Genomic DNA, 14,423 nt, shown 5'->3' with positions numbered 1-14,423 from the left:
AAACACACACTCATTCACTGCTATAGGAAAACACACACTCATTCACTGCTATAGGAGAACACACACTCATTCACTGCTATAGGAGAACACACACTCATTCACTGCTATAGGAGAACACACACTCATTCACTGCTATAGGAGAACACACACTCATTCACTGCTATAGGAGAACACACACCCACACACACACACACACTGCTATAGGAGAACACACACCCACACACACACACTCACTGTTATAGGAGAACACACACACACACACACACACACACACACACACTGCTATAGGAGAACACACACCCACACACACACACACACACACACACACTGCTATAGGAGAACACACACCCACACACACACACTCACTGTTATAGGAGAACACACACACACACTCACTGTTATAGGAGAACACACACTCACTGCTATAGGAGAACACACACACACACACACACACACACACACTGCTATAGGAGAACACACACTCACACTCACTGCTATAGGAGAACACACACACACACTGCTATAGGAGAACACACACACACACACACACACACTGCTATAGGAGAACACACACTCACACTCACTGCTATAGGAGAACACACACACACACACTCATTTACTGCTATAGGAGAACACACACTCACACTCACTGCTATAGGAGAACACACACACACACTCATTCACTGCTATAGGAAAACACACACTCATTCACTGCTATAGGAGAACACACACTCACACTCACTGCTATAGGAGAACACACACACACACTCATTCACTGCTATAGGAAAACACACACTCATTCACTGCTATAGGAGAACACACACTCATTCACTGCTATAGGAGAACACACACTCATTCACTGCTATAGGAGAACACACACTCATTCACTGCTATAGGAGAACACACACTCATTCACTGCTATAGGAGAACACACACTCATTCACTGCTATAGGAGAACACACACACACACTCATTCACTGCTATAGGAGAACACACACTCATTCACTGCTATAGGAGAACACACACTCATTCACTGCTATAGGAGAACACACACTCATTCACTGCTATAGGAAAACACACACTCATTCACTGCTATAGGAGAACACACACTCACACTCACTGCTATAGGAGAACACACACACACACTCATTCACTGCTATAGGAGAACACACACTCACACTCACTGCTATAGGAGAACACACACACACACACACACACTGCTATAGGAAAACACACACTCATTCACTGCTATAGGAGAACACACACTCATTCACTGCTATAGGAGAACACACACTCATTCACTGCTATAGGAGAACACACACACACACTCATTCACTGCTATAGGAGAACACACACACTCACTGCTATAGGAGAACACACACACACACACACTGCTATAGGAGAACACACACACACACACACTGCTATAGGAAAACACACACTCATTCACTGCTATAGGAGAACACACACTCATTCACTGCTATAGGAGAACACACACACTCACTGCTATAGGAGAACACACACACACACACTCATTCACTGCTATAGGAGAACACACACACACACACACTGCTATAGGAGAACACACACACACACACACTGCTATAGGAAAACACACACTCATTCACTGCTATAGGAGAACACACACTCATTCACTGCTATAGGAGAACACACACTCATTCACTGCTATAGGAGAACACACACACACACTCATTCACTGCTATAGGAAAACACACACTCATTCACTGCTATAGGAGAACACACACTCATTCACTGCTATAGGAGAACACACACTCATTCACTGCTATAGGAGAACACACACACACACTCATTCACTGCTATAGTAGGAGAAGAATTGGCTAAACTTGTTAAATCATCCAAATCAACAACATGTATGCCGTTTCTGTCAAAAACACTAGAAAAGGCCGTGTCTTCACTACTATGCTCCTTTTTAGAAAGAAATGGTATCTGTGAGGATTTCCAGACCGGATTTAGACCGTATCCATCTTAAAGATATCTCTAAATTACGGCACATGCTCTCAGTGCCAAATGCTGAACCGTTAGTCGATGCGTTCATGAGCTCAAGGCTAGATTACTGTAATGCTCTACTGGGTGGTTGCCCTGCTCGCTTAATAAACAAACTCCAGCTGGTCCATGATAGATAGATAGATAGATAGATAGATAGATAGATAGATAGATAGATAGATAGATAGATAGATAGATAGATAGATAGATAGATAGATAGATAGATAGATAGATAGATAGATAGATAGATAGATAGATAGATAGATAGATAGATAGATAGATAGATAGATAGATAGATAGATAGATAGATAGATAGATAGATAGATAGATAGATAGATAGATAGATAGATAGATAGATAGATAGATAGATAGATAGATAGATAGATAGATTATTGTAATGCTCTACTGGGTGGTTGCCCTGCTCGCTTAATAAACAAACTCCAGCTGGTCCATGATAGATAGATAGATAGATAGATAGATAGATAGATAGATAGATAGATAGATAGATAGATAGATAGATAGATAGATAGATAGATAGATAGATAGATTATTGTAATGCTCTACTGGGTGGTACACTTGAGGCTGCTCTGTCAAGAAGTCCTTTGTGTGTGTGTGTGTGTATATACACGTGTGTGTGTGTGTGTTTTTATATATATATTTGTGTTTGTTTGTGTGTGTGTAATGTGTTGTTGTTGTTGTTGTCAGAGAGCTGGGTTTGATCCGGAGTCACCGTCAGTCATCTGGAGCCCATCCGTGTGTCTGCAGTAAGAGCCTCTTGTGTGTGTGTGTGTGTGTGTGTGTGTGTGTGTGTGTGTATACCTGGGCTTCTTCACACTGTGTGAGCGTCTGAGTGTGACGTACTGGATCAGATCACACACGTCCTTCACCGTCAGCACATCCTGATCCCACAGAAACACAAACACACACACACACACACACACACACACACACACACACACACACACACACACACACACACACACACACACACACACACTGTAGGCTTCATGAACTCAGAGGTTAATGGTGAGTGCGTTAGGGGTAGTCACCTGTGTGGTGGGCTCTGTTCTCAGTCTCTTCTGGCCGTCTGGGATCACACTGGCCAGTGCTTTCCTCTTACAGCACGAGGAGGAGGAGGAGGATGAAGATGAGGATGAAGATAATGATGCCATCTGTTGATCTGATTCGATCTTCATCGCCCCTGTCACAATAATCCACTGATGATGATGATGATGATGATAGACACTCTTCTTCAGTCCATATGATCAACAACACACCGTGTTTAATTTAACACGCCATGACGTCAGTCTATAGTAAATACATCGATATAACAATGTAAATACATGAAGGAAAATCCGCACGTGTGTTGACTGATGATCAACAGCTCTGCGATCGATTAGGACACACTGATCTGTGCGCGATTACTTCTGCTCTCGACCAATCACAGGCCCCACTGAGAGGTACGTCACACACAACACCGGAAGCGCAGCATAATAACAAAGGAAATGGCGTCTGTGTGCGGGTAATTCAAAACTGCGCGAGTTTTTCTGCGTTAAATATGATCATGTTTTAGATAATTAGCGTTTATCGAGTCGTTTAGCGTGTGTGTGTGTGTTTAACGCGAGAGGGAAGAACGACATCGACATGTCAACAAAGAGTCTGGCGAAGTAAGAAACACATCTGATGATAAACACTACACTGTGTGTGTGTGTGTGTGTGTGTGTGTGTGTGTGTGTGTGTGTGTGTGTGTGTGTGTGTGTGTGTGTGTGTGTGTGTGTGTGTGTGTGTAAATATAAGTGACTGAAGTATCTGTAGAACTCCAGTTCCAGCACTTTAGACTCCTTGGCGCTTAAAGAAAAGTAGGGAAATAGTCCGACGCCGTGGCCCAACGAGCACACTCGAAACTATGTGTGGAAAGAGAGCATGATGGCATACAGAAAGGCCATAAAAACTGCTAGATCTGCTTATTTCTCAACTCTCTTAGAAGAAAACAAACACAACCCTAAGTATTTATTCGATACAGTAGCTAAATTATCAAAAAATAAAGCTTCAGCTTCTGACGTTTGTTAACAGCACAGCAGTAATGACTTTATGAACTTCTTTACTAGTAAGATTGATAATATTAGGAATAAAATTATAACCATGCAGCCGTCTATTACAGTATCACTTCAGACAGAGCACTGCAGGGTCACTGAGGAAAAATTACACTCATTCACTGCTATAGGAGAACACACACACACACACACACACACACACTGCTATAGGAGAACACACACACACACACACACACACACACACTGCTATAGGAGAACACACACACACACACACACACACACTGCTATAGGAGAACACACACCCACACACACACACTCACTGTTATAGGAGAACACACACACACACACACACACACACACTGCTATAGGAGAACACACACCCACACACACTGCTATAGGAGAACACACACACACACACACACACACACACACTGCTATAGGAGAACACACACACACACACACACACACACACACACTGCTATAGGAGAACACACACACACACACACACACACACACACACACTGCTATAGGAGAACACACACCCACACACACTGCTATAGGAGAACACACACACACACACACACACTGCTATAGGAGAACACACACACACACACACACACACACACACACACACACACACACACTGCTATAGGAGAACACACACCCACACACACTGCTATAGGAGAACACACACACACACACACACCCACACACACTGCTATAGGAGAACACACACACACACACACACACACACACACACACACTGCTATAGGAGAACACACACACACACACACACACACACACACACACACTGCTATAGGAGAACACACACACACACACACACACACACACTGCTATAGGAGAACACACACACACACACACACACACACACACACACACACACTGCTATAGGAGAACACACACCCACACACACACACTCACTGTTATAGGAGAACACACACACACACACACACACACACACACACACACTGCTATAGGAGAACACACACCCACACACACTGCTATAGGAGAACACACACCCACACACACACACTGCTATAGGAGAACACACACCCACACCCACACACACACACTGCTATAGGAGAACACACACCCACACCCACACACACACACTGCTATAGGAGAACACACACACACCCACACACACCCACACACTGCTATAGGAGAACACACACACACACACACTGCTATAGGAGAACACACACCCACACACACACACACACACACTGCTATAGGAGAACACACACCCACACACACACACTCACTGTTATAGGAGAACACACACACACACACACACACACACACACACACACACTGCTATAGGAGAACACACACCCACACACACACACACACACACACACACACACACTGCTATAGGAGAACACACACCCACACACACACACTCACTGTTATAGGAGAACACACACACACACTCACTGTTATAGGAGAACACACACTCACTGCTATAGGAGAACACACACACACACACACACACACTGCTATAGGAGAACACACACTCACACTCACTGCTATAGGAGAACACACACACACACTGCTATAGGAGAACACACACACACACACACTGCTATAGGAGAACACACACTCACACTCACTGCTATAGGAGAACACACACACACTCATTTACTGCTATAGGAGAACACACACTCACACTCAATGCTATAGGAGAACACACACACACACTCATTCACTGCTATAGGAAAACACACACTCATTCACTGCTATAGGAGAACACACACTCATTCACTGCTATAGGAGAACACACACTCATTCACTGCTATAGGAAAACACACACTCATTCACTGCTATAGGAGAACACACACTCACACTCACTGCTATAGGAGAACACACACTCACACTCACTGCTATAGGAGAACACACACACACACACTCATTTACTGCTATAGGAGAACACACACTCACACTCACTGCTATAGGAGAACACACACACACACTCATGCACTGCTATAGGAAAACACACACTCATTCACTGCTATAGGAAAACACACACTCATTCACTGCTATAGGAGAACACACACTCATTCACTGCTATAGGAGAACACACACTCATTCACTGCTATAGGAGAACACACACTCATTCACTGCTATAGGAGAACACACACTCATTCACTGCTATAGGAGAACACACACCCACACACACACACACACTGCTATAGGAGAACACACACCCACACACACACACTCACTGTTATAGGAGAACACACACACACACACACACACACACACACACTGCTATAGGAGAACACACACCCACACACACACACACACACACACACACTGCTATAGGAGAACACACACCCACACACACACACTCACTGTTATAGGAGAACACACACACACACTCACTGTTATAGGAGAACACACACTCACTGCTATAGGAGAACACACACACACACACACACACACTGCTATAGGAGAACACACACTCACACTCACTGCTATAGGAGAACACACACACACACTGCTATAGGAGAACACACACACACACACACACACACTGCTATAGGAGAACACACACTCACACTCACTGCTATAGGAGAACACACACACACACACTCATTTACTGCTATAGGAGAACACACACTCACACTCACTGCTATAGGAGAACACACACACACACTCATTCACTGCTATAGGAAAACACACACTCATTCACTGCTATAGGAGAACACACACTCACACTCACTGCTATAGGAGAACACACACACACACTCATTCACTGCTATAGGAAAACACACACTCATTCACTGCTATAGGAGAACACACACTCATTCACTGCTATAGGAGAACACACACTCATTCACTGCTATAGGAGAACACACACTCATTCACTGCTATAGGAGAACACACACTCATTCACTGCTATAGGAGAACACACACTCATTCACTGCTATAGGAGAACACACACTCATTCACTGCTATAGGAGAACACACACTCATTCACTGCTATAGGAGAACACACACTCATTCACTGCTATAGGAAAACACACACTCATTCACTGCTATAGGAGAACACACACTCACACTCACTGCTATAGGAGAACACACACACACACTCATTCACTGCTATAGGAGAACACACACTCACACTCACTGCTATAGGAGAACACACACACACACACACACACTGCTATAGGAAAACACACACTCATTCACTGCTATAGGAGAACACACACTCATTCACTGCTATAGGAGAACACACACTCATTCACTGCTATAGGAGAACACACACACACACTCATTCACTGCTATAGGAGAACACACACACTCACTGCTATAGGAGAACACACACACACACACACACACACTGCTATAGGAGAACACACACACACACACACTGCTATAGGAAAACACACACTCATTCACTGCTATAGGAGAACACACACTCATTCACTGCTATAGGAGAACACACACACTCACTGCTATAGGAGAACACACACACACACACTCATTCACTGCTATAGGAGAACACACACACACACACACTGCTATAGGAGAACACACACACACACTCATTCACTGCTATAGGAAAACACACACTCATTCACTGCTATAGGAGAACACACACTCATTCACTGCTATAGGAGAACACACACTCATTCACTGCTATAGGAGAACACACACACACACTCATTCACTGCTATAGTAGGAGAAGAATTGGCTAAACTTGTTAAATCATCCAAATCAACAACATGTATGCCGTTTCTGTCAAAAACACTAGAAAAGGCCGTGTCTTCACTACTATGCTCCTTTTTAGAAAGAAATGGTATCTGTGAGGATTTCCAGACCGGATTTAGACCGTATCCATCTTAAAGATATCTCTAAATTACGGCACATGCTCTCAGTGCCAAATGCTGAACCGTTAGTCGATGCGTTCATGAGCTCAAGGCTAGATTACTGTAATGCTCTACTGGGTGGTTGCCCTGCTCGCTTAATAAACAAACTCCAGCTGGTCCATGATAGATAGATAGATAGATAGATAGATAGATAGATAGATAGATAGATAGATAGATAGATAGATAGATAGATAGATAGATAGATAGATAGATAGATAGATAGATAGATAGATAGATAGATAGATAGATAGATTATTGTAATGCTCTACTGGGTGGTTGCCCTGCTCGCTTAATAAACAAACCTCCGCATGTTGTGACCTACAGTACTGTCTGACACTTGAGGCTGCTCTGTCAAGAAGTCCTTTGTGTGTGTGTGTGTGTGTGTGTGTGTGTATACACGTGTGTGTGTGTGTGTTTTTATATATATATATTTGTGTTTGTTTGTGTGTGTGTAATGTGTTGTTGTTGTTGTCAGAGAGCTGGGTTTGATCCGGAGGCGCCGTCAGTCGTCTGGAGCCCATCCGTGTGTCCGCAGTAAGAGCCTCTTTTGTGTGTGTGTGTGTGTGTGTGTGTGTGTGTGTGTGTGATGGTCCTCGTTGACTCTGCTGTGTGTTCCTCAGAGCAGCGCTTCTCCTTCCTGATCATCATTGACTTTGAGTCCACGTGCTGGAGAGAGAAGAACAGCTCCGGACAGGAGATCAGTGAGTCCTGCTGTGTGTGTGTGTGTGTGTGTGTGTGTGTGTGTGTGTGTGTGTGTGTGTGTGTGTGTGTGTGTGTGTGTGTGTGTGTGTGTGTGTGTGTGTGTGTGTGTGTGTGTGTGTGTTCTGAACGTGTTGCTCCTCCTCAGTTGAGTTCCCAGCTGTGCTGCTGAATGTGTCGAGTGGAGAGATCGAGTCTGAGTTCCACACGTTCGTCCAGCCGCAGGAGCGTCCGGTGCTATCAGACTTCTGCACGCAGCTCACAGGCATCACACAGGTGTGTGTGTGTGTGTGTGTGTGTGTGTGTGTGTGTGTGTGTGTGTGTGTGTGTGTGAGAGAGAGAGAGAGAGAGAGAGAGAGAGAGAGAGAGAGAGAGAGAGAGAGCGAACGAGAGCGCGAAAGTGTGTGTCTGTGTGAGAGAGAGGATGTGTGTGAGAGAGAGAGAGAGCGAGTGTGTGTGTGTGTGTGTGTGTGTGTGTGTTTCTGACCCTGTGATTGGCTGACAGGATCAGGTGGACTCCGCCCCTCCCCTTCACATCTGCCTGTCCAGATTTGTGCGCTGGCTACTCCGCCTCCAGCAGGAAAGGGGCGTGGCCTTTGAGATGGACAGCACTGCCTCCGCCCCCTCCGGACACCCCTGTGCTTTTGTCACATGGTCAGGTGAGATCGACTCATTCACGGCTCGACTGTCTGTCTCATGTAGGATCATTAGTAATATATGTGTGTGTGTGTGTGTGTGTGTATGTGTTGATGTAGATTGGGATTTGGGCGTTTGTTTGCTGTACGAGTGCAAACGGAAGCAGTTGAGAGTTCCTGAAGCTCTGAAGAGCTGGATCGACCTACGGGCCACATACAGGGTACACACACACACACACACACACACACACACACACACACACACACACACACACACACACACACACACACACACACACACAGACATCATTATGAATTGGTAAAGTGTGTTTGACTCTGGTCTGTCAGCTCTTCTATAACAGAAAGCCCAAAGGCCTGAGAGGAGCCTTGCTGGACCTCGGCATCCAGTTCACAGGACGAGAGCATTCGGGTACACACACACACACTGATCACACACACATACACACACACACACACACCCCTCACTCTCGCTCTCTGACGTGTGTGTGTGTGTGTGTAGGTCTGGTGGATGCGAGGAACACTGCTCTTCTAGCGTGGCAGATGGTGTGTGATGGCTGTCTGCTGACCATAACAAAGTCTCTGCGGCGGGTGAGTGTGACTCCGCCCCTGCATGACATCCCAGCCAATCAGGAGCCAGCGCTGAGGCTCATTTAAGGGGATAGTTAACTTTAAAATGAATATTCTGTCATTCTTTACTCAACCTCTAGTTGTTTCAGACCTGTATGAGTTTCTTTCTTCAGCTGAACACAAGGGGAGATATTTTGAAGAATGTCAGTAACAGTAACTGGAGCCGTTGACTTCTACAGTATTTTTTTTCTCTACTATAGAAGTCAACGGCTCCAGTTACTGTTACTGACATGAAGAAAGAAACTCATACAGGTCTGAAACAACTTGAGGAAGAGTAAAGGATGACAGCATTTTCATTTTAAAGTGAACTATCCCTTTAAAGCAGCATCTGTGTGTCTGTCTCTCAGGTGAAGTCCAAAGCGAGTGTGTGTCGATCTGAAGCGCAGACGAGTGTGTGCCGATCCGAAGCGCAGAAGAGTGTGTGCCGATCCGAAGCGCAGAAGAGTGTGTGCCGATCCGAAGCGCAGACGAGTGTGTGTCGGGCTCTTGTGACTCCGCAGACGAGTGTGTGTCGATCCGAAGCGCAGACGAGTGTGTGCCGATCCGAAGCGCAGAAGAGTGTGTGTCGATCCGAAGCGCAGACGAGTGTGTGCCGATCCGAAGCGCAGACGAGTGTGTGTCGATCCGAAGCGCAGAAGAGTGTGTGCCAATCCGAAGCGCAGAAGAGTGTGTGTCGATCCGAAGCGCAGACGAGTGTGTGTCGATCCGAAGCGCAGACGAGTGTGTGCCGATCCGAAGCGCAGAAGAGTGTGTGCCGATCCGAAGCGCAGAAGAGTGTGTGTCGATCCGAAGCGCAGACGAGTGTGTGTCGATCCGAAGCGCAGACGAGTGTGTGCCGATCCGAAGCGCAGAAGAGTGTGTGCCGATCCGAAGCGCAGCCGAGTGTGTGTCGGGCTCTTGTGACTCCGCAGACGAGTGTGTGTCGATCCGAAGCGCAGACGAGTGTGTGTCGATCCGAAGCGCAGACGAGTGTGTGTCGGGCTCTTGTGACTCCGCAGACGAGTGTGTGCCGATCCGAAGCGCAGACGAGTGTGTGTCGGGCTCTTGTGACTCCACAGACGAGTGTGTGCCGATCCGAAGCGCAGACGAGTGTGTGTCGGGCTCTTGTGACTCCACAGACGAGTGTGTGCCGATCCGAAGCGCAGACGAGTGTGTGTCGGGCTCTTGTGACTCCACAGACGAGTGTGTGTCGATCCGAAGCGCAGACGAGTAAGTGTCGATCCGAAGCGCAGACGAGAGTGTGTCAGGCTCTTGTGACGCCACACACACTCCTCTCGAGTACATCCACCACCGCACTAGCTGGGCTTTCAGACACGACCTACGACCCAGAGACTCCCGAATCGTGCTGGACGGACGGAGTCCTGCTGACCGAGGAGGTCTCCTATGATGCGGTCCCTCTGGGGGCGGAGCCTGTCTCCTATGATGCGGTCCATCGGGAGGCGGAGCCTGTGGCCTATGATGCGGTCCCTCTGGGGGCAGAGCCTGTGTCCTGTGATGTTGTCCCTCTGGGGGCGGAGCCTAATGAGAACACCGCCTCTATTTCTGCAGCTGTGTTTAAAACGCCGAAGCCGCTCCCGCGCACCGACCCGTACGGACCTCTCTCACGCTTCCTCGGACATAGCTCCGCCCCCTTCAGCGTTTACACAGACCCGCCCATCTCTAAGACCCGCCCACCTCACTCCGCCCCCTTCAGCATTTCCACAGCCCTACCCATCTCTAAGCCCCTCCCCCTTCACTCCGCCCCCTTACGCGTTTCCACAAACCCACCCACCTCTAAGCCCTGCCCCCCTAACTCCGCCCCCTTCAGCATTTACACAGACACGCCCACCTCTAAGCTCCGCCCCCCTCTCTCGGTGAAGAGGACCGCACCCCTGTGTGGCTGTGGCCGGCGGGCTCGGCGTCTGTCGGTGGGAAATGGCGGACCCAATCACGGCCGAGGGTTTTACTGCTGCCCCGCCCGACGGCACACGCACCAGGGCTGCCAGTTCTTCCAGTGGGAGTCCGCATTACTGCAGCAGAACCAGTACAGACCAGCACAGACCTGGCTCAGAGCCCTCCGCTGACCAATCAATCACTGTGGAAATAAAGGGATGCATGCTATGATAAGCTGTCTATGTTCATTCTCCTGTGTGTGTGAGAGTGAGTGTGAGAGTGAGTATAAGAGTGAGTGAGTGTAAGTGTGTGAGTGAGAGTGAGGGAGAGGGAGTGAGTGAGTGTGTGAGTGAGAGTGAGTTAGTGTAAGAGTGAGTGAGTGAGTGAGTGTAAAAGTGAGAGTGAAAGAGTGTAAGAGTGAGAGTGGGTGAGAGTGAGTGCAAGAGTTAGTGAGTGAGTGAGTGTGAGAGTGAGTGAGCGTAAGAGTGAGAGGGAGTGAGTGTAAGAGTGAGAGGGAGTGAGTGTAAGAGTGAGTGAGTGTAAGAGTGAGAGGGAGTGAGTGTAAGAGTGAGAGGGAGTGAGTGTAAGAGTGAGTGAGTGTAAGAGTGAGAGGGAGTGAGTGTAAGAGTGAGTGAGTGTAAGAGTGAGTGAGTGTAAGAGTGAGAGGGAGTGAGTGTAAGAGTGAGAGGGAGTGAGTGTAAGAGTGAGAGGGAGTGAGTGTAAGAGTGAGAGGGAGTGAGTGTAAGAGTGAGTGAGAGGGAGTGAGTGTAAGAGTGAGTGAGAGGGAGTGAGTGTAAGAGTGAGAGGGAGTGAGTGTAAGAGTGAGTGAGAGGGAGTGAGTGTAAGAGTGAGAGGGAGTGAGTGTAAGAGTGAGAGGGAGTGAGTGTAAGAGTGAGTGAGTGTAAGAGTGAGTGAGTGAGTGTAAGAGTGAGAGGGAGTGAGTGTAAGAGTGAGAGGGAGTGAGTGTAAGAGTGAGAGGGAGTGAGTGTAAGAGTGAGAGGGAGTGAGTGTAAGAGTGAGAGGGAGTGAGTGAGTGAGTGTGAGAGTGAGTGAGCGTAAGAGTGAGAGGGAGTGAGTGTAAGAGTGAGAGGGAGTGGGAGTGAGAGGGAGTGAGTGTAAGAGTGAGAGGGAGTGAGTGTAAGAGTGAGAGGGAGTGAGTGTAAGAGTGAGAGGGAGTGAGAGGGAGTGAGTGTAAGAGTGAGAGGGAGTGAGTGTAAGAGTGAGTGAGTGTAAGAGTGAGAGGGAGTGAGTGTAAGAGTGAGAGGGAGTGAGTGTAAGAGTGTACGAGGGAGTGAGTGTAAGAGTGAGAGGGAGTGCAAGAGTTAGTGTGAGTGAGAGGGAGTGAGTGTAAGAGTGAGAGGGAGTGAGTGTAAGAGTGTACGAGGGAGTGAGTGTAAGAGTGAGAGGGAGTGCAAGAGTTAGTGTGAGTGAGAGGGAGTGAGTGTAAGAGTGAGAGGGAGTGAGTGTAAGAGTGAGAGGGAGTGGGTGTGAAAGGGAGTGAGTGTAAGAGTGAGAGGGAGTGAGTGTAAGAGTGAGAGGGAGTGAGTGTAAGAGTGTACGAGGGAGTGAGTGTAAGAGTGAGAGGGAGTGAGTGTAAGAGTGAGAGGGAGTGGGTGTGAAAGGGAGTGAGTGTAAGAGTGAGAGGGAGTGAGTGTAAGAGTGAGAGGGAGTGAGTGTAAGAGTGTACGAGGGAGTGAGTGTAAGAGTGTACGAGGGAGTGAGTGTAAGAGTGAGAGGGAGTGAGTGTAAGAGTGAGAGGGAGTGGGTGTGAAAGGGAGTGAGTGTAAGAGTGTACGAGGGAGTGAGTGTAAGAGTGAGAGGGAGTGAGTGTAAGAGTGTACGAGGGAGTGAGTGTAAGAGTGAGTGAGAGGGAGTGAGTGTAAGAGTGTACGAGGGAGTGAGTGTAAGAGTGAGTGAGAGGGAGTGAGTGTAAGAGTGGGTGAGTGAGTGAGAGGGAGTGAGTAAGAGTGAGAGGGAGTGAGTGTAAGAGTGAGTGAGAGGGAGTGAGTGTAAGAGTGGGTGAGTGAGTGAGAGGGAGTGAGTAAGAGTGAGAGTGTGTGAGTGTAAGAGTGAGAGAGTGTAAGAGTGAGAGTGAGTGAGTGTGAGAATGAATGAGTGAGTGTGAGAGTGTAACCATTACTGTAGTCAACTCTCTGTAACCATTTAACCTGTATTTTAAAACGTATTAAGTTATGTCATAATATATTTACAATATAGCAATGTATGTTTTTTTTTCTCTTTCTTTAATTATATGTTGTATTTAGATATCTGTACCTGTATAAGTTGTTACATGTTTATTGCTTTCGCAACATTGTACTATCCGACAGTCATGCCAATAAAGCTGAATTGAATTGAGTGTGAGAGGTAATCAGTGCTGTTAACACGATCTCTTGAAGCTCCGCTCTCTTCCTGTGGGGTATTTTGAGCTGACACTTCACACACACACACACACACACACACACACACACACACACACACACACACACACACACACACACACACAGATCAGATAATTTACATCTGGTAAAGAGGGCAATCAACCACATCAACCACCCCTTAAAATATTAAAATGTGTCCTTGTTATTTTTTGACAC

The 14,423-nt window shown here is 47.0% G+C and overlaps 1 protein-coding gene across 1 annotated transcript; it reads left to right on the top strand.

Annotated features, from left to right (window-relative positions):
• Positions 1-8,442: 8,442 nt before the first annotated feature.
• Positions 8,443-12,121, top strand: eri2 (ERI1 exoribonuclease family member 2; the record flags this gene model as incomplete). Its single annotated transcript, XM_067442369.1, has 9 exons — positions 8,443-8,509; positions 8,596-8,676; positions 8,823-8,950; positions 9,180-9,333; positions 9,430-9,530; positions 9,658-9,739; positions 9,830-9,974; positions 10,339-11,166; positions 11,237-12,121. Coding segments are annotated over 9 exons (2,370 nt in total), but the record flags the coding sequence as incomplete, so codon positions are not given.
• Between the last annotated feature and the right edge of the window lie 2,302 nt (positions 12,122-14,423).

The sequence above is a fragment of the Pseudorasbora parva genome, chromosome 4, assembly GCF_024679245.1.
Source record: "Pseudorasbora parva isolate DD20220531a chromosome 4, ASM2467924v1, whole genome shotgun sequence".
Classification (NCBI taxonomy): Eukaryota; Metazoa; Chordata; class Actinopteri; order Cypriniformes; family Gobionidae; genus Pseudorasbora; species Pseudorasbora parva.
Note: the sequence above shows the minus strand (reverse complement) of the source record. Positions and strands in the feature narration are given on the sequence as shown.